Raw genomic sequence first — 21851 nt, forward strand, 5'->3', positions numbered from 1 at the left:
ACAACTTACAGGCATCTACATGCCTCCGCAAAAGAAATTTAACACCAAACTATCATAGGTTTTCATTCAACATTTTTAAAGTTTATAAGTGAATAAAGGATAAATGTACATAAACGAATTTTTACTTGAATGTTTCTTTAGCTTTCATGCTCAGAAGCAATCTATACACTTTGACAATTATTTGACCTAATTATGCCATGCTAGGCACTGGATGAAGGGGTTCATTGCTAACTAGAGAGGTAAAGGTTAATTATTACCAACTGCATAACATCCCTGTGTCTCAAGGGTGTTTATGTATACCTTTAAGAAATAAGGTATCATTTTTAAACATCTATTAGGATATAAATACGGGTTGGTCACGAGATCAAATTCCATAAGGCCCAAAGGGCTTTATGGTAAATTTGATCTCATAACAACCCGTATTTATATCCCGATAGATGTTTAAAAATGATACCTTATTACTTATATTTACATTTGTGACTTATTTATATTTTATGTTTGCCTGATTATAATTTTTAACATGTGAAGTGTTTTATTTTTCAAACTCAACTGCACGTGTTTAATCCATTGTTTGCACATGGACCCTTTACAATGACGTCACTGAGAAATTACGTCGAACGTTTATGACTTGAGGAACCCATGTTTATATAAGGAATGAATCTAATAGCTACCCAATTTATACGGTATAAATTGGTTTGGGGCAATTTACGCTTTATAAACTGCAAAGCGGAAGAAATAAACAAAGCGGTTTATAAAAAAGCGTAAACTGTTCCAACCCACTTTATACCGTATAAATTGGGTAGCTATTAATTTCATGCCTTATAATTTAATTTTTATTCATTTAGTGTAAGAAAAAAAATGATTGCCCATAAAAATGACTTCAAATTGTACAAAATTAAATTTAATTTAAATGTAATGTCAGGCAGATCGATACGTTTTTGACACAACATGCACAAGTCATTGTGACGTAGGCAACCCAATTTATATGATATAAAGTAAATTTTTTGTCCAATCAAATGGCGCGTTACAACCGGAATTAAATTACACGGATATAGATACACATTGTTTTCAATAGTGTTATATGAAGAAAAGCATTTGCAAATGTAAATATTTGAAGATAAAGTCATATGTCATAATGTGAACAAAGTACTTGTCTTTAGCAATGATTTAGTGCGTTTTGACTTTTTTGTAAACTGGATAAAAAATTTGAAGAATTATTACAATAATGATATTTTTCTCTGATTTAGATTTTAACTCCTAGGAGAATATGCTGTACTTTGATTTCCTATGTATTTTACCCTCAATATCTCGTACCCTTGGATATCTTGAAGATTTTCCTTGGTCCGATTTGAGTTCGAGATAATGAGATTTGACTGTACTGGTATATTGTTATGGAATAATTTGTCCTGTAAGGGAATGATACATTTTGTGGTATTGTCCTGTAAGGGGATGATACATTTCGTGGTACTTGTCCTATAAGGAGATGATATACTTTGTGGTACTTGTCCTGTAAGGAAATGATACATTTTGTGGTACTTGTCCTGTAAGGGGATGATACATTTTGTGGTACTTGTCCTGTAAGGAGATGGTTCTTATTGGTTTACTTGTCCTAAAAGTAGATGGGTCTTTTTTGTGGTACATATTGTGTAAGGGTACAGTAATTATGTGGTACTTGTTCTGTAAGTAGATGAAACTTATCATAGTTCTTGTCCTATAAGAAAATGATAATTTTGTGATAATTGTCTGGTAAGTGAATGGTACATTTTGTGGTACTTGTTCTTTATTGCATATTTTGGTGATATTTTTTTGTAGTTGTGTTAGACTGGGATAGTCCATCTGGTAATGTTCACCCTTTAAGAAAATTTATGCTCATCTAAATGGTATTGCTTGTATAGTAAGGGGTAATTCACTTAGGCTACTTGGTTTGTGAATAGAGAGAGATTCCACTCTGTGATTTTTGTTCTGTTGTTCATTTTGAAGTGAATAATTAACTTGTCTTATTAGGGAATTATCAATAATATACTACATGTAGATACTTGATGTTGCTTATCCCATGAAGAGATAATCCACTTTTCAATTCCACTCTTTTCTGTATAGTAAAAAATGATCTACTTGTGATGCTTGTCTGCAAGGGGATGGTCCATTTGCTCCACAGGGCAGTTCCTAGTTTGTAAGGAGATTCTCCACATTAAAATGCTTGTCTTGGAAGAAGTGATCCACATTGTGGAATTATTTCATTTTCTTTAAAATTCTTGTGTTTCTCAAGCCCAAAAGTTCTGGTTCTCCCATTGAAAATTTTACTTGGGATTATTTTACGTATGGACAAAATTCCCACTGTCATTTATTTAGAGATGCTCTTGTATGATGTTAAAAGAGCAATGAAGATGTTGAGTTTAGTGATGTCTGACTTGAGGAACTGTGTACCAGAGCCAGTGCATCTTAGTCAAGGGTTAATTAAAAGCCAAATGATAGTTGATGAAATGGTAGTTAAGTGTATCACATCACGACATGATGGAATATATATTGTAAGATACAGGCATACACAGGTTAAGTTTACAGGAAATCGTATCCAAAAAAGAAAAAACCAAATGATGTAGAAAGGAGCATTAGCTGTCAGGTCTAATGACAAAGAGGCCTAAATCAGTTGTATAGCTGACAAAGAATGTCATTAGCCTTAACCAGTATCCATTATTAGAGTGATCCTTTGGAAAGAGTGTCCTAGCTTGATTGGCTGTGCAGAAATTATCTTAAATAAGGGATAATTATACAATGAGGTCAATGGTTCATAAAGTTCAGTAAAATTTGATGAAGCTAGAGTGAGCCAGGGATCACCAAATTATAAAGTTTACACCCCTTTCTTTTTTAAATGGCCTCCTATACCTTTATATCAGAATGATATGGGAATTTAATACAAAGCTGTCATTTACTTAGAGAATGAGCTCTTGCAAATGGAGGGCAGTAAGAAACCTGCCTTGTGAGAACTGAAAAACAAAGATCAATTGAAAGTCATGGCACTAAGTACAGTTTCCCTTTATATAAAGGTTACATATGTAGCTTCAGTATTCTGTATAGCTTCCTTTTTGAGTTGGGAGTTTCTCAGGACTGTGTCACATTGTGGTCTAAAGGCATCTCATCCTGTTATTCATCTTAGTGATCAGAAAATAACCTGCAAAATGTGCAGGTGCTTGCAGTGTAATACTATAGATGAAACATTTTAATATTGAAAGTAAAAGGCTTATATCAAAACAAAATAACAAACTATTTTATAATTATAATGGTGGATTCTTTCACTTCTTGAAGATAGACAAATATGCCTTGGATGTAAATATGATGATGTCATCTGTTGGGTAAATAGAAAGCTATTCATTATTATATATATATTAAATTTATGTACAAGTATGATTTGGATAAAGAGATAAAAGTAAGGGGCTCAAAGAGAGCGCCTGTGTCTGACAAAGAAATTGTTACAACTGCCATTTCAGAATCAACGCCTTGAAACAGAATCAGAAAGTTACTACATAGATGTCTAGCTCAATTGATGAGAAAATCAATACCAAAAGCATACCAATTGATTTTTAAGTCAGTTCTCAGTAAGCAGTAGTTTATCAATTCTGTTTCCTTAGGTTTGATTTCTCTCAGTTGTGATATCCTGATGTCTTTTCCATAGGTCGGAATCTAAATAAGAGGTTATTTTATCTTACACTTTGTGAAGATGTTCTTTTATTGTTGAATACAATATAATCATAATGGGACTAATCAGTGTACATATGACCATTGTTGTAATGGGGGAACTCTATTTGCAGGTATTGATCCATTGCTGAATTGTGGTCGCCATATTGTTTCAAAGACTCCACAGACACTGTGAGTATGATTCAGTAAACAGATCAATTTTTGGTTAAGTTCAAGAAGAAATGAGTAATACCTGCTTTAGTAATTCCGAGATTTTTTAAATAAGTACATTTTGAAAGAGTCTACAGCATTGTAAAATGCCTTACTGTAAAAAAAAAACAATCTTCATTCCTTATAATTACAAATGTCATATCTGTTCAGATTTTTTTTTAATTGGAGAAGTGTTATATTCATGAAGGATTGGTCCTCATATTTGTCCCAAATTGGATAATGTCTGTATAAAAAGTGAAAAAAGTGCATTAACCAATGCATATCACGCAAAGAAGAAACTGCAAGTTCTAGAGATCTTGTGACCCCCTCTCCCCCCCCCCCCCCCAAAAAAAATGAGAAAGAGAGAAAGCCTGAGTATGATACTTATTGGACTATTGTATTCTGAGATAGAAAAAAATTTAAAAGCATGCAAAGTTTCAACATTTTAAGTTATATATACATGTTCACCATCTTCTTAGATTTAAGAAAGGAGATGGGCGAACATAGCGTGCAGAAAGCCTATAGCTTAAGATATATAAAAATCATGTTCAGTTTGTGAATTCAGTATTTAGAGTGAAGTTCTCACTATTGAAATTTATGAAATTATGATAAACAAAACTTTTCTGAGGAAAATTTTTTAGGCAAAATTTATTCTCTTATTGAAAAAATAAAGTGGTATTCGTGGGGTTCGAACCCTAGCAATAAAAATCCTGAGTTTCATTTTCTTTCGAGACTAGCACGCTAACCACTAGACTACTCAAGTTCTGATGAATAGCGGCATTTAAATCATGTTTGTGATATGACCCTTGACTTAATGGACTTCAAGTATTTTTCAAAATGGTGCGAATGATATGTCATAAAAGTATATTTTTAAGATATAGTGGGTCTTTGCTCCATATTTTTGGAAACCAAAAAATGTATATTTTTATGCAAACTTCGAGGATTAACTTTCAAAAAAATGGAGCGAAGACCCACTCATATCGAAAAATAGTGTTATAGTATGAGAAAATGACTCTTTTTGCCCTCTTTAGTGTGTGTACAATATTCTTTAAGCAAATAATTTCAATCTTTGTGAGATTTTTGCAAATTGTAGAGATTTTACATAAAGTATATTTTAATGTTAGATGAAATATCAAGGAAAATTTTGATATAATTGAAATTTAATTTTTCACCTTCATGTTTGTCACACTATAGGCTTTTCGCTCGTCATGTTCACCCATCTCCTTTAGCACAATATACACATGTCATACTACATAGTTCTGAGTCAAGCCAAGCACTAGCTGACATGTTTTGATAACTAATTATACAGTACTTTTGTAGGAGGGCAGCAGTACCACCACCAAAGAGGGCAGCCAGTACCACCACCAAAGCATACCACAGAACAGGAAATCATCCATGTTTGGTGGGTGTTGAAAGTAAGTTTACAAAAACCACAAAAAGGCTGTGTATTTTTTTTCTATATTTAATTTATGTTATGCTTCCTTTGTTTTGCCCATCCTTCCTTCTGCAGACAGACAGATCAATCTCTCTAGCCTGCTGGTAAATAGGTCTTAGTTGTATAAGTGATGAGTTCATCTGCAGCAATGGCCAGATCTCATCAGCTGTGTCAATTGGATTTAGATCCACAACTCTGACCTGCTGTAGTCTTTTTTTTTTATTATTACAAACAGTGACTTAATTCATGTTTGATTTTAGATTCTTGTCAAACCATGAATATCAATTGTGAGTGATAAGTTTAAATATATTATTCAACGTTATCAAAATAGTAAGATCGAGTCAGTCAGTAAAATTAAAAATTTATAAAGAATTTAAGAGTTAAATGAACTGGTCCTTGTCCCTAATCACAAAATGTTGAAACAAGGAGACCTTTTAGTGTTTGTTTAGTGAAGGTACAATTAGGTATGTGCTTACAGTTAAAGTAATTAAAGTATAATATGTCTTGCTTAACTCGGGATTTTTTTAAAGGGGGGGGGGGGGTCAGGTAGTATAAGTTTGAGTCACTAATTCCTATCAGAGAAATGGAGAAGAATTATTTCAATGAGATTGTATGGAAGAAAGTTTTCTTTAATGTTCATCAAATCAAATAATCTGAAGGTTAGCAGCACAAGGTTAACAGAACCTATGGATTTTGAAATACCTGTACATTGTAATTTACATGGCCCAAAGAAAGAGCAGTGAGGTATCTAGATATGCTTTCTGGAATTGCTTCCTATTTTCAAGTCCTCATTTTTTCTAGTACTTGAGATATTCTGTTCACTTCAGATTGTTTGTCCTGCATATTTATTTTCTTTACTCTTACTCCAAACATTCCTCACACTTCAATTAAAGAGTGTTCCATTGTACATACACTGTAACGACTACAGTGTAAAGATCTAATTCACTAAAATAAGAGCACTTGGTAAGGTCTTATGAAACATGACATAAGTTCACCCTAAATAACATACACTTCTGAACCTGAAACAAAGAGTTGATTGATGTGTTTAACTGGACAAGCATGTATCATAGGAATAAAATTCAGCATGGATTAAAATCCTAGCATTAATAATTCACCATACATGAGATGCTTATATGGTATACATTTATATTCTGTTTACAGTTACTTTGTATAAGGATGTCACAATATTTTCAAGGAAGAAAGAGTTTTTAAGTCCAGCGTTGATTGAAGTTGCATCAATGATGCATCGGGGGATAGAGTCATTCATGCTCTAGATGCTGCAGGTGACCTACATTTTACAAATGAGTGATCAGAATAATTTTTTTTGAGATGATTGATTCAGATATTCTCATGAGTCAGGTAAATATGCCTTGTACCATGACTTGAGCTGAGTCTGCTCTAGATGTTTAATCTTTCATTGGCTAAGTGATGTATGAAGTAGAACTTTAATTAAGTAGTCCTACCCTAGAATCAATCAGCATAGTGGTGGTGTCATTTCTAATAAGAGATTTTAATTTGTCTTGGTATATGATAATAAATCTAAGTTTTTATCATGCTGAATGAACTTAATGTCTTGTTGAAGTTTTTGCATTTTCATTTTCTGATCTTCCATGAAAACTACTGGTAAAAGTTTACTACAGCTATTCACCTATCTTCATCATCTATTACCTGTCTTTGTTGATTGCATTTCCCAGGAACTCCAAACTTTTCTTTGAACCAATATCAAGTTTTCATGTTTCTTAAAAATTTTCAATGCCCAAGTGCTAGCTACTTCCTTTACAAATGCAATTAACATTTACGTATGACATTTTATCAGTAATAACTATTGATTTTTGTAACCCTCAATGCGATATGATTATCATGTGTACTTTATGATTCAAATAAATATTTGTAATCAATTTTTGTTTAAATTTGCATGGTATTGAATTTTAAGGGTTGTGTTACAATATTTTAATAGAGGTGTAACATTTCTCTTACTGAGATGAACAATTCTGATTAGTTTATACCTTATCAATATTTATTTACCCTATCATGTTGCTTTTTGTTTCTTACGTAGGTTGTGTTATGACAGGATATAATGGCCCAGTCTCCCAATGGTAAGTTAATCAATTAGTTGCACTTTAAAAAAAAATGTTCACTATTTAATGACTCAAAAGAAAGATTATAATTGATGAAGGAAATTCAAAAGAAAACATTATTATGATTGATGAGAAAATCTTGACGTTAAAGCGTGAACAGCATAGAATTAATCAGAATGGCCAATAGTACTCTATTGACACGTTGTGTAGGTAGTTTATTTAATGACATGAACTGAGTCATAGAGTTCTATTAGAATTCTGTGCCGCGTTCAATAAAATTAATCATCCATCTCAGGATTATTGGAGAACTTCAGGCAAAAGAAAGACAACTCTAATTTGAGATGTTTTTACTATTTATTGCAGGGGTTTGTTGGGAGAGTTATTCCTCTTTGATTAAGTTAAAATATGAAAAAAATTCATTCACATGTTCTTTAAAAAAGCAATAAATAAAAAAACAAAAAACAAACAAACAAACACCCCCCCCCCCCAAAAAAAAAAAAAAACAAAACAAAAGAGAAATTTATAATTACACCCACAGAATTTCTTTATTTTCTTTCCTTTTTCTTTTTTCTTTTTTTTGGCTATCAAATTTTACTGCTTGTACTACCTGGAAAATATCTTGTTATTTCTTTTTTTCCCATCAAGGAAATAAATGTCCATCAGAAAATGAATTCTATCATTTGGAAAAACAAATCCAGATATACCGGTAAATACAGTTTCATTAGAATTCATATCTTTCAGAGTTAGCTTTAGAAGTAATGCATATGTGCTTGTTTTTATACATTTTAAGATGGCACCACAATAGACTGCATTGATACCATTGAAAAATTCCAATACTCTTAGTTTTTGTGTACTTTCGTTATATATTGCTCATCAGAATATGATGTTAGTTTTTGTTATTACACATTGGTTATTTTTTAACACAAGAAATAAAATCAGTATGTTTATATAAATATGCCAAATATGAATTTCCACTCAGAATTTTTTATTTTTCTTTAATGGAAGAGGATTTGATTGTATGATTTTGTAATTGAACATGAAAGCAAATATGTTGATGGAATATTTCAGTTTTCTTCCAGGAATAGATGGTTTTCCATTAAGGTGATTTAAGCAAGAGTTATTTCCCATGGCTGCCATATTGTAGGTCAACATCCCCAGATCCCTTCATTACTCAACCAAGTGCAATTTGTTATACTGGGCACTGAGGTGAAGATAACACTGTATTTCTTATGAATAAACGTTTGTTAAAGTTTCTTTTAATTCATAATTTCAATATTGTAAATATTTTTTCCCATATATTTTTGGCATGCATCTTTAAAATTGGTTGCTCAAAGAGGAAAATTCACTCCTTTGACCTACAAGATGGTGGCCAAGGGGAATAACTCCTAAGAATTACGTCATAGGAAATCATCTATTGTGATTTTTAAATTTTTTTTTATGCAACACAAGAAAAAAAATACAATATTGAGTATCCAGATACATGTAGGTTTCAGATATAGATAAAATTTATTCAGCAGAAGATACTGCTTCATATTAGTACAGTGTATAAGAAGATATATTTCTATTTTAACATCAAAAGTCACAAATCTCCTTAATTACTCCAGCAAGCATCTTATGAAAGTTTAATATGTTTAGGCCAAACAAAAAAATATGTGTGGTTCCGGTTACACTTCCCAAAATATTAGGGTAGGTAGGTAGGGATTTTTTTTTTTTTTTTTTTTTAACAAAATTATTTTCTTAATTTTTTCTTAATAATACCTATCACTGCTTTGCAAATGGCATTTAGATGTGGTGTGATAATATACTAGTCAATATTGGTAGGGGACACCTACATGCTACCTTGCTTTGGATTTAACACTATTAAACACTTGCAATATGTTTTGCAAGGAGGCCGTCATTGCTGAAACTAAAACTTAAACTGGAGCCATTGATGGAAATCGGGTGAAATTCCGGAAAAAATATGAAAATTGCCAAAAAAAAGTTTAGGGTCGGGGGTATAAAATAGGGAAGGTCGGGTAACCGGAACCACACATATTTTTTTATTTGGCCTTAGAGTTATTTGGTATACTGGATGAGTGGAACTGAATACAATTTACTTTCATATTGATTGTCTGATAGAATAATGTTCACATCAGATTAATTAAAAAAATCTCAAGAGTATTGTTTAGCTAAGGAAAAGACAGAAATATGAGACTAGTCATAGTTTCTCTTTTGATTTAATGTCATATATGGGTGTTGATAAAAAAAAAATTGACTGCTAATAGTTCTTCATTGAGTTTTCAATCTCCTAGGTAGAGTTGTTGTTCGTTCATCTCTCAGACATCTCTAATTTTCTGATCTTAGTTATATACAATCTCCTGAGCAGAGTTGTCCTTCGTTCCTCTCTCAGACATCTCTAATTCTCTGATCTTAGTTATATACAATCTCCTGAGCAGAGTTGTCCTTCGTTCCTCTCTCAGACATCTCTAATTCTCTGATCTTTAGTTATATACAATCTCTTGAGCAGAGTTTTCATGGGCTAACCTCAAGATATTTGACATGAAGTAAATAAAAAAAAAGAAGATAATTCCCATTCAAAGTAAAGAAATAGTTCTAGATATACCGAGTCAATATCTACATTAAAAGACAAAAATGCTAATATCTAATTATAGTGACATGAAAACAAGCACTCTATATTGTGCTAGTCATTATCATATTAGCAAACCAGTGACAGAGGTGAAAGTAATAGTTGATGGTAGAGTGAGTTATATTTTTGAATGTGGTTCTGAAATGCCAAGGAGAAACAGGAGTTATCTCTCCTTAACCTGTTACAGAGTATGAGGAAGAAAAGCAATGTTAAAGTCCAGTATAGTAAAGCATGCCTATAGTGAACACACTTATAATGAATTGACACATATTTAAAATTTAAAATATTGTAAACTTTGTGGATATACATGTAATGAATTACGCTTATAACAAATCAAAATCACCTATTCCTGGCACTTCATTATAAGTGTGTTTTACTGTAGAAGTATTGCAGCAGTAGTGAACTTCCATTGAATTTCATTATTTAAAAAAAAAATTTAAACTTATCCCTATTAAGTTCTAGTTTGATTTATATAAGTAGACTCCATCAAGCAACTTCATTCTATTTACTGTAGACCACCAAATTTTTGCAACTCTTTAATTTCGCAAGATGGCCAATTTGTATTTATAAGCAATACATAATTTCATGAACTCTGGTTATTATTCTATATAATCTTTTGTACTACAAATGTATGTGAGAATTAAATTTTTGCGAGCAGGCAGCCTTGCATAATTACGTGAAAATAAAGTTCTTGTGAATAAAAAGTGATCTACAGTAGTTTATAGTTTTGTCATTCATGAGGTTGCTAAAAATTTCATAATCTTTATACAGTAAAACTTGTTTAGTACGAAATGGATATTATGAATTCATGGTTATAGCTAAGTTTTCTTGGATTGCCAGCTATATAAATTTTACAAATTCCTTATACAGATATAACGAATCACTGATATAGTAAAGTAATTCCACAGGTACCAGTGACTTCGTTTAACTGATTTTTAGCTCTACTGGTCAGAGACCAGAAGAGCTTATGCGATAGTAAGGTGTCCGTCGTCCGTCCGTCTGTCTGTCTGTCTGTCCGTCTGTCTGTAAACAATTTTTCAAAACGCTACTCCTCCTACAGTTTTGGTCCGATTTCAATATAACTTGGCACACAAGTAGACTACACTAAGATACATAATTTAGTGCATCGGTTTTTGATTTCGATGGACGGTGTTGCCATGGTTACTAAAAATAGAAATTTCTGTGAAATTCCTTTAAAACACTACTCCTCCTACAGTTTTGGTCCGATTTCAATATAAATTGGCACACAAGTAGACTACACTAAGATACACAATTGAGTGCATCGGTTTTTGATTTCGATGGACGGTGTTGCCATGGTTACTAAAAATAGAAATTTCTGTGAAATTCCTTTAAAACGCTACTCCTCCTACAGTTTTGGTCCGATTTCAATATAACTTGGCACACAAGTAGACTACACTAAGATACATAATTTATTGCATCGGTTTTTGAATTCAATGGACGGTGTTGCCATGGTTACTAAAAATAGAAATTTCTGTGAAATTCCTTTAAAACACTACTCCTGCTACAGTTTAAGTCTGCTTCTAATATAATTAGGCATACAAGAAGACTATACTAAGATACATAATTTATTGCATTGGTTTTTGAATTCGATGAACAGTGTTGCCATGGTTACTTAAAATAGAAATTTCTTTGAAATTCCTTTAAAACGTTACTCCTCCTACAATTTTGGTCTGATTTCAATCTAATTTGGCACACAGTTAGAATACACTACGATACATAATATGTATTTCTGTTTTTTTTTTTATTTGGGTGAATGGTGTTGTCATGGTTACTAAAAATAGAAATTTCCGTGAAATACTTTCAAAACGCTACTACTCCTAGTTTTCATTTGATTTCAATATAACTTGTCACAAAAGTAGACTACATTAAGATACATAATTCTATTTATTGTTGCATGTTGCAATGTTTCAAATCCAAGTGCTACTTTTTTTTTGTTATACAAACAGACCAGTAGAGCTACAGTCTCATCAGAGACTTCTGGTTACTGTATGTGTCTGACAAATTCTACTTCAAGTAAAGTTTTGGTCTGATTTATTCAAGTGGACTGTATCAGGCTAGGGCACACAGTTCTACTGAATAGAAGAATATAGAAAATTATACAATCTCTTAACTATTTCAAAATACTACTCTGATTTAAAACAATTTTTTTTTCACTAAAAGATGTAGAAACCCTTTTTTATGACGGTGAACTGTGTTTGGATTGTTACTAAATACAGTTGAACTTGGGTATCTGATATTTCGAATGGATATGTCCAAGTGATCTGGAAGTCCCATACGCTTAATCCTTAAGTATTTTAATCTGGATATCTTGAATCCTCAGATATTTTTAAGTATTTTCTCAGTCCCATGTAGTAAGGTGTCTGTCGTCTGTTCATCTATCTGTAAACAACTTTTCAAAAAGCTACTCCTCCAACGGTTTTGGTTGGATTTCACTAAGACTTGGTACACAAATAGGCTATACTACGATACTTAATTATAACAAACGGTGTTGACATGGATGCTAAAAATATAAATTTCTTTGAATTTTTTCAACAGTTTGGATCTGATTTCAATAAGACTTGGTACGCAAGTAGACTATATACAAACCAAAGAAATATAATTCTTTTATTTCAACTCTGGGTGTTGCTATGGTTACTGATATAGAAAGAAACCCTACTCTTCCTACAATTTTGGTTAATACAACTTGGTACATAAGTACTGAAATAGACTTAACTAAGATACATGATTCTTTCTATCAAATTTTGATTTCGACAAGTAGTGTTGCCTTGGTTAAAAATAGAAATTTCTGTGCTTTTCTTTCAAAACTCTACTCCTCTTATAGTTTTTGTTCAATTTCAATAAAACTAGGTATACAAGTAGACTATACTTAGATAAACAATTTTATTCATTGGTTTTGATTTATGATGAATAGTTTTGCCATGGTTACAAAAAATTGAAATATCTTTGTAGTTTCTCCTCCTTCAGTCTAATTCTGAGTTTGTTAAGACTTAGTTGGTACACAAATAGACTACTGTTATAATTCTTAGACAAAATTCTATTTATTGGTTTTTTATTTTAACAATTAATATTGCCATGTGTTAGTATAAATATAAATACAGTAAAACACTCTTATAACAAATGCCAAAGATGGACAATTTTGATTCGTTATAAACAAATTGTTATATCACTTAGTATCACAATACAGTTTAAAGTCATTGGGAATGAAAATCAATTCGATGAAAGTGTCAATTTATTATAAGCATGTTCGTTATAAGCGAGTTTTACTGTATCTGTGAAACTCTTTCAAAAAATTACTCGTCCTACAGTTTTGATAGGATTTCAATTACACATGGTACACAGTAGACTATACTAAGACACATCTTTCTGTATTCTATGTATATACCAGTAGAGCTACAGTCTCATCAGAGACTTCTGGTTTTTTTGTGTATATTACTTTCTTTATTATGAAAGATTATAAGCAAACCAACTTATATGCGAGTATATAGGGTACCTACTTTAAGATTTAATACTAGTAGTAAATCTACAATATCATGAAAGACTTTTGTTTTGTTTTCTTTTGATGTAAAGTTTGAGAAATTCAGTTTCTCTAATTCACATAATAAGAATTCTCAAATGGATAAAATTCCATTTTATGACTTCAGAAATCTGTAGTTTTTGGAAGAGAATATTCCTAGGAGCAACATTTCAGGATAATTCTGTCGAGAACAATTCTCAGTGCGGTAATTAAGGTTTTAGGTTACTTCTCTTTTGTTAAGTCGAATAAAATACTTTACATCTATTGTATATTTTATGAACAACCAGTAGGAATTATGAAATCAATTTTACATTTGAATATATTGGAAAAATCTTTAAATATCTTTCTCCCAAGAACAGCATGATTAGTCATATTTACTTGGAAGCATCCTCAAGTAGTGTATATTCAAAATTGTTCAAATCATGACCTACAGGGATAGGATGGGACCACAACTCTTTACATAGGAATACATAAGAAAAAATCTTTAAAAATCTTTTCCCATGAACAGCAAAGTCATGATTAAGCATGGTCAGGTAATGTAGATTCAAGGTTGTTCAAATCATGACCCCCAGGGGGTAGGGCAATCAAAATTTTACATAGGAATACACAAGAAAAATCTTTCAAAAGAACAGCAAAGCCATGATTATTCCTGTTTATATGGAAGCATCCTTAGGTAATGTAGATTCAAGTTTGTTCAAATCACAACCCCCTAGTGTAGGATGAGGGCACAAAATGAAATGTGATTCAAGTTCTACATAAGAATATATAGGGAAAAGAATCTGATGATATAGAAAAGAAGGGCCATAGCTACTTAAGTGAGCAATGTAGCCCATGGGCCTTTTGTTTCTTTCTCTTCCTTAGTCTTAACTATTTATTCCTGTTCCATCTTCCTGATTATACTCAGAATGAATGATAAAAAATATTGTGAAAATCATGGCCTTAATCTCATAATTTGGCCACAGGAAGATGATTAAGTTTATTCATTTAGTCAGTTTATTCATTTAGAGGATACAAATTCTAATATGTAGGTGAGTACTGTGGCTGATGGTTCTGTTGTTAGTTGATTTTTACATAATATGTACACTACAGGGACATGGTAATAGCAGCAATTCCTTCTATTTCAGTTTGTCATTAAAATGAAAATAAAAATTCACACTAATTCATACCTATATGCCCATGAAATTTTAAGAGATGTATATATCTACACCTCTGCCAGTGGTGTATGTACCACGACCTAAAGCTTGGTCTTTTGGAAAGGGTAAAGGTCTTGGTTATTGGGAACATAAAATTTTTGTAAGCTTGTAGAGTTCTTAAAATAGTTCTGATGTGCACTATTTATTTGCAAGAATGTTATTTTGCAGAATTACTGAGACAGTCTGCTCACAAAAATTTTATTCTCTTATTATTTATTCTTTTGTATATTTACATTATTTAAGATTATGAAATTTGTTTGCTTATAAACACTATCTCACAAAATAAAATATTGTGAAATACAGTAAAATCCATTTTTAGTGTATCCTGTCGAGATTATTGATCCTTTTTAAAAAGACAGTTTTGTTTGAGAACTGATTTCTTGCAAGGAAAGGTTCATTATCCAGCAAAATGTTTTGTATACAATTATATATAAATCGTATTTCAATATCCTATTTTATATTCGAGCAGAGAGATCAGTATCATTTTCTCCAATCCTTTTGTCGTAATTGGCAATAAAACTAGTTCTTAGTTTCAGCACAAGTATCCTTATATTCTCTAGCAGCTGCTATAATTTATTTCGACAGAAGCTTCCTCAGATTTTACTTTCCTTTCTATTAAAAAGTGCAGACCATGTAAGAAATTTAATGTATTTTATCTGTATGTGGTACCATGTGGTTTGGTCACGATTCTTGAACATTTACAGGATAATAGAAATGATAATAGTCTTAATCCGAATTAGATCTAGGGGATTTTTTTTGTTCTTCACTGAATGGTGTAGGATTAGATTCATCTGTTGAATTATTAAAATCTGAGGAAGGAGCTATATTTGTCATACTCACAAGGAACACCTTTGAATTCTCGGAAAAAATAAATTAATTTTCATAAAGTTCGTGATTTTTCTATTTAATCAATGTTTGTGCAGGTCTGGCTAGACTTAAGCCAGAAAATCAATCTGGCATTGGAAGAGGTACACAGCGATTCATTATTTCACCATTTCTGGGGTTATAATTATATTTGCATACTCAAGAAAATTATTCATGGGCACATTTTGCAGCATTGTATCTTTGGAGTTGGAAATGGTTGCTAATGACTGACTTGCTTCTGTAGGAAATTGAAAGTGACAGAAGACCCCCTGACTTCTTATTGAGTTTCCTGATGGTGCTGGATCAAATTACAGTCTTGATTCAGAACAGGGCAGCTCATTTCTTACTGATGGCTACAATGGAAGATATGGTCAAAAACCCCTATCAGTGGTCACATCACATTTACTCCCTGTTCACTGGTCATCTGTGACTTAGAAGTCTTTCATTATTATGTCTGACATCTCATGTTTTTTTACTAAATTCCATGTAATACCATTTCATAGAGACAGAAAATATAAAAAGCAGATTACTGAGTATCAGAGATATGTTGCCTTATGGGTCCTTATTGGGAGATAATTCAGCTTTTATTGTAAATTATTGATTCTTCATTTATCACTTGGTCTTATTGGAAGGAAACATTGGTGGTGATGAATGATATTATTATAGGTCTTAGTTTGATGTCAGGAATGTTCCAGGAAAGCTTAGGCCTCGTAACATCAGCAGCCTTTTTTGTAGAGAGAATGTTGTCCTTGGAAGTCCTTGAGTGTACACAGGTTGTGGTCCTGCTAATTAACTTTGATGATTTATAGTAAAAGTACTTGTCATTACTCCTCATTACAGGAAGATGTTCACTGTGCAGAAGCATTAGGCTGCCTACTTTTGTACATGGCTGATTTCTTCTAATCACCACAGTATCAATGGCTGACTTGATTAAGCTACATCAGGTGTAAGTTAGTGTAATGCTCAGTCCATTTACTGTGATTAGTATTATTCACTTAAAATATAAACTGATGGTTGGTCATGTAGAAGCTCTTAGTAAATCAAAAGGCAAAGAAAACTGTTTCTGGTTTTGTTAATTTCTTTTTTAATGTGGCAGTATTATGAAGTAAGATCAGTGTATGAATTGATTGAGTCTTATTGTCCATCTGTTTGTCTGTTGGCCATCATAAATGTTGACCACCATAAATATTGATTCTTGCTTTGACCTTGAAGTCAGTAGATGAAAAACTTTTAATGTCTGTAAAAAAATGCCCCATTCTGATCACCATCCTCTAACATTACACATAGGTAAATGAAGTCAAGATGTTGCCATTATCAGAGTTGACCTAGCCTTGACCTTTGACTTTTAGATTGTTAAATGGAACACAATTATCTTGGTTGAGGATGACCCATCAGGATTAACTACAAGTAAATCAGGGTGAGATAATTCATATACCTCCACTGACCTTGATATTTACCCTGTGATTGGTATTGAATTCAAATGTTTCCCACCTTTTGAATAAGCTTTTCAGATTATCATCTACTAACATTACACTTAAATCTAGATGATGTGTTTCGTTTACTGTCCTTAGAATTGACCTTGACCATTGATTGTTGAACTCTTGTATCTGTGTAAGCTGATCTAGTATCAACTTGATATATACTGCAATGTGAGATAATTTCATTGCGTATACAGTTGTGTCAACACTGGAATTTGATTACTATGACCTTGAAAATTGACCTCAATATTGGTAAATTAAACACAGTTTTCTTGCTTGTAAATGTTGTTTTCTGAAATTTGACCCCATTTAGGATGAGATGCATTAAAGCTTGACTACATACATTTTTTTCTTTTCAGATTGACAATCAAAAGGGGGGGGGGGGGTAAATGGGGAATGGGCATACATTTGGGGGATACAGTTTTTAAAGTAGTAAACAGTGGTAGGTGAAGCAGTTCAACATTAGGAATTTCCCTGACACTAATTCTGTTGTTTTTAATTGTACCTTCCTATAACCATCCTTGTTCCTGATTATCAAATATTTAAACAGCCAGATTGTTAATGTATACAAGTATTTCATGATCACATCTCCTGGATTGTGCTGCTCCAGGCCCATCCCCTGATTTCAATCAACTGTAGTGTCTCGCCATAACAGTCAATGTATTCAGTGTTTTGTGTGCTTAACAATCCTTAGATTTAATTGATATTGGCTACATGACAGTTTGATTCTTTCATGAAGAAAATCGCCCTCATTTGAGTAAAGCATATCTTTAAATTTTATTTGTTTACACCCACCTGAAGTTTAAATCTTGACTTCTAAGAAAATTGGCCAATGATTTCTTTATGTTCTACCCAATACTACAGATATGCACCTGTACAGGTAAATTTTGAGACAGTGCAACCCAGAGAAACATTCAAACTTGTTGTTAATATCAATGTTTCAATGCCTCCTCTGGACAGTCCCCCACTGGCCAGGGATATGGCCAGGGCATACAGTGACTGTAATATCTGTCCTGAGTCTTATCTGTACATTTTTCTGTTCATCTCTTTAGAGAAGCATAGCCATGGGTCTTATCTCCTTAGGGAAATGGACAGGTATAGCCATGGGTCTTAATCTATATAGAGAAGTGGACAGACATAGCCATGGGTCTTAATTTCTACAGAGAAGTGGACAGACATAGCCATGGGTTTTAATCTCCGTAGGGAAGTGGACAGGCATAGCCATGGCTCTTAATCTCTATAGAGAAATGGTTAGGCACAGCAATGGGTCTAAATCTTTATAGAAAAATGGACAGGCATAGTCATAGATGTAGATCATGCCTGTCCATGCACTTCTCTAAAGCAAACACTTTTTGTCTCTATGCATTTAGCTCTATTACGATGTAGGTGTAGAAGATACTTCAAGTAAAATCCTTCAAAGAAAAATCTTGGTGAGAGCATTACAAGTCTATTAAGTATTCCTGACCTCATCTATAAGGTTGACTTCACATTTTCTGATTTAATAGGTACCTTGTGAGGTCAAGTCAGGTCAGTGATCAGAAAGGCTTGTGTGATAGGAAGGTGTCCATTAGTCTGTCTTTTGTCTGTCTGTTTGTAAACAATTTTTCAAAATGCTACTTCTTCTACAGTTTTGGTTAGATTTTAATAAAACTTGGTGCACAAGTAGACTACACAATGCATAATTCTGTGTACTGTTTTTTTTTTTTTGACGAAGGATGTTGCCATGGTTAATAAAAATAGAAAATTCTGTGGAAGTCTTTCATTTTGGTCGGATTTCATTAAAACTTTCTACACAAGTAGGCTCAATAACACTAAGATACATAATTCTGTTTATTGATAAATTGTGTTGGCATGGTTACTATTAAAAAAATATTTCTGTGAAATTCTTTGAAAACACCATCCCTCCTATACAGTTTTAATCTAATTACAATAAAACTTTTCATACTAAGAGACTTGACCAAGGATCATTATTTTATTATCGTTGTTGCCTTAGTTGCTACTTTTCTCATCCTTTGTAATAAGTACAAACCAGTAGAGCTGCAGTTTTATCAGAGACTTCTGATTTAGTTCATTAAGGATTTTAATCTGAATAAATTTATGAAATATATATACATGTACTGATACATTTTAGCTGCTCCAAGATTACTATAGATTTTTCTTCGGAACAATGATTAGAAACCTTCTTTTAAATTTCATGACATCAGTCTTAAACTGTAATAAGACATTTTCTTATTTTTCAGAAGAATGCATTCATGTAATATAAACATTTTTCTTCTCCTTTTTTTGCAAGTTTAAATTCTTTTTAAGAGCCATTTATTAAAGCCAGAAGTATATCTAAATGTACTTTAATTTGTCATTCAAAAAAAATCCCACATGTCTCTAGATTTCATATTGAATTTTTTGGAGAATTCATGACTGAGAATTTTTCAGAGAAGCAGATTCCCAGATTTCTCATATTGAGGTCAGGTAAAGGTCATAGAAAATAAAACCCTGTTACTGCTTCAGTTTGTTTTTTTTTTTTTAAAAAAAAAAAGCTCTGTATTGATTGGTTAAGAATAGTCTTCAATAAAGTTTGAATTCTTACTGATAGAAAATAAGACAACATCTTCTGCTCTGAAATCGGAGCTCAGAGCTAATGTGAATTTTACTGTTCTGGTCATCAGAAAGGGATATAGTACCAAGATTAGGCAAATTGATGGAAAGTCTGAGACTATAATGGCCCCAGATTACGGGGAGAATGCACTTGAGGGATGTATTAGATGAAGGCTCTGTCTATAATGGTGCTTCTTTGGCACTTTTATATCCTTATTTTCTGTCATTAAAAAACCTGCATAGGGTGTATCAGGATGAGGCTGTGTTTCATCAAGGCATATTAAGTCTTGTAAACAACTTAGGCATGAGTATATGATCATCAGTACTCTGTTATTGGTAGAAAAAGAAGACTACAGTGATTTTGTGATGAAGGTACTGCCCCTAAGGGTTACAAATTTTTTTTTTGAATTTTTGTGGAAATTATGTTTTAACTAAAAATATATGGATTCCACTTCAATGGATAGGATTTGATTGCATTGATTTTATGATCAACAATAGTCATTTGATGTATTTTACTCACTATGGAACTGAGTTGAATTCTGTACACCATGTAGTTAATATTTATTGCAGATATTTTGCAGATTTCACTTAACAAAAGAATCTAGATTTATAGAGATTCAAAACTTTAATGGCAGAAACGTGAATAATTTTTACATAAAGTAAAACATGGTTACACAATCACACAGAATTTAATGAATTCAAGCTTATATACGATAAAGTTAACAGATATAACAAATTACTTTAAATTTATAATGAATTAAAATTGGTTGTCCATGGATTTTTACTGCACTTTTGGCAACATAAATGTTTTTTCGTATTGTTGCCATAGAAATAAACAGTTGTCTTTCACAAGATACTGGATGAAGCTACAACAGAGAGTTATGAATTGAATTTGCCAAAATGAAGGACCATTCATATAAGAAGTGGTCTAAAAATGGAAATGGGATTCGCAAGAGTGTTAAACAGACAGTCATGGTTTTATTTTACGGTGTTTTATTGGGGCGTTGCCAAAAGCGTACTCCAAAAGTGTACTCCAATCTGTCAAAACATTAGTTGATACTATTGGCTAAGAATTACTTGGCGTTCATTGGATTACTCATTAATTTTCGATTAAAGCTCTTTTGGATTTTTTTTTCTCTTTGATCTCTCAATACTTTCCAGGTTTGCCTCCGAGTGATGTGCATGCAGAATCTTGTGATCTTTTTTGAAATATGAACTTCATATTTAAATATGATGCTGTGATTTTTCTAAGAATTATCTTTGCAAAATTGATATTTATGTTTATATATAGCTACTTTCTTTGCATAACAGAAAATTCTGACTAGTAACTTTAATACATTATCATAATGTTTTACAATTTCTAACTTACTTTCTTATAATTTAAAACTTTTATATAAGAAAAAATTGCTTAAAGACATGAATTTGGCCTCTCAGAAAGTTATGATATAATGTATCAATGCTTAGATTTTTTTTGACAGTGTTGACAAACTTAGACAAATATATTATATGGAGGGAGTAAATGATGATTATTTCTTGGAATTACTTGTCCTCCCTGGGGACTATGCTGTCTTGATTACAGCCAATGCAATTTGCTGGTGACAAGGGAAAACAATTATCTGACTGAAGGGATAAAACCCAAGAAGGCTGTGATATAAGGCTCCATTAATCCTCTTCATCAACTGTGGCAAATTGCAAGCATATCAACTTTTGATGAAGAAGTTGGTAATCTCACCATTGGAAATGTCTAGTGTGCTTCTGCAAGATTAATTCTCTATCAATTTTGTCTTTTTTATTTCTTCATTCTCACAGGTTATTTTTCTGGGGATTGCTTCCACATCAGTAGTCTATGGTCATTTTTGTGTGAACTCTTAGAACATTACTAGAGAGGGTGCAGAAGTAATGATTTAGTTATGTAGAATATGAAGCATTGGCTTATCAAATAAATAACTTTAATTATCACATGCGCTTGGCATGCATACTCAGTTGCATGCATACTTGCTGTATGATGTGTGTGTGACAGGTGTCTTTAAGTTTCAGAATTCTGTTATGCATTGATAACAAATAATTGTGATACATAAAAGTTGAAAAATGAAAATTTTGGACAATGTGAAACAATTTTAATACACTTGCATGTCATCAAGTAAAACTTCAAGTTTTCAGGATTTTTAAAA

General features: G+C 32.3%; 1 protein-coding gene across 1 annotated transcript in view; it reads left to right on the top strand.

Annotated features, from left to right (window-relative positions):
- The first annotated feature begins 3803 nt into the window (after positions 1–3803).
- Positions 3804–21851, top strand: part of LOC133197107 (protein Fe65 homolog) — a 49155-nt gene continuing 31107 nt past the window's right edge. The window contains exons 1-3 of the mRNA XM_061332955.1: positions 3804–3861; positions 5200–5294; positions 7371–7410. Coding sequence (XP_061188939.1) covers positions 7392–7410 — 19 coding nt within the window. The 5' untranslated portion in view covers positions 3804–3861; positions 5200–5294; positions 7371–7391. The remainder of the gene's footprint in view (positions 3862–5199; positions 5295–7370; positions 7411–21851) is intronic.

Source organism: Saccostrea echinata, unplaced genomic scaffold, assembly GCF_033153115.1.
Source record: "Saccostrea echinata isolate AGI-Se365-2 ecotype Australia unplaced genomic scaffold, CSIRO_AGI_Sech_v1 ptg000030l, whole genome shotgun sequence".
NCBI classification, from domain to species: domain Eukaryota; kingdom Metazoa; phylum Mollusca; class Bivalvia; order Ostreida; family Ostreidae; genus Saccostrea; species Saccostrea echinata.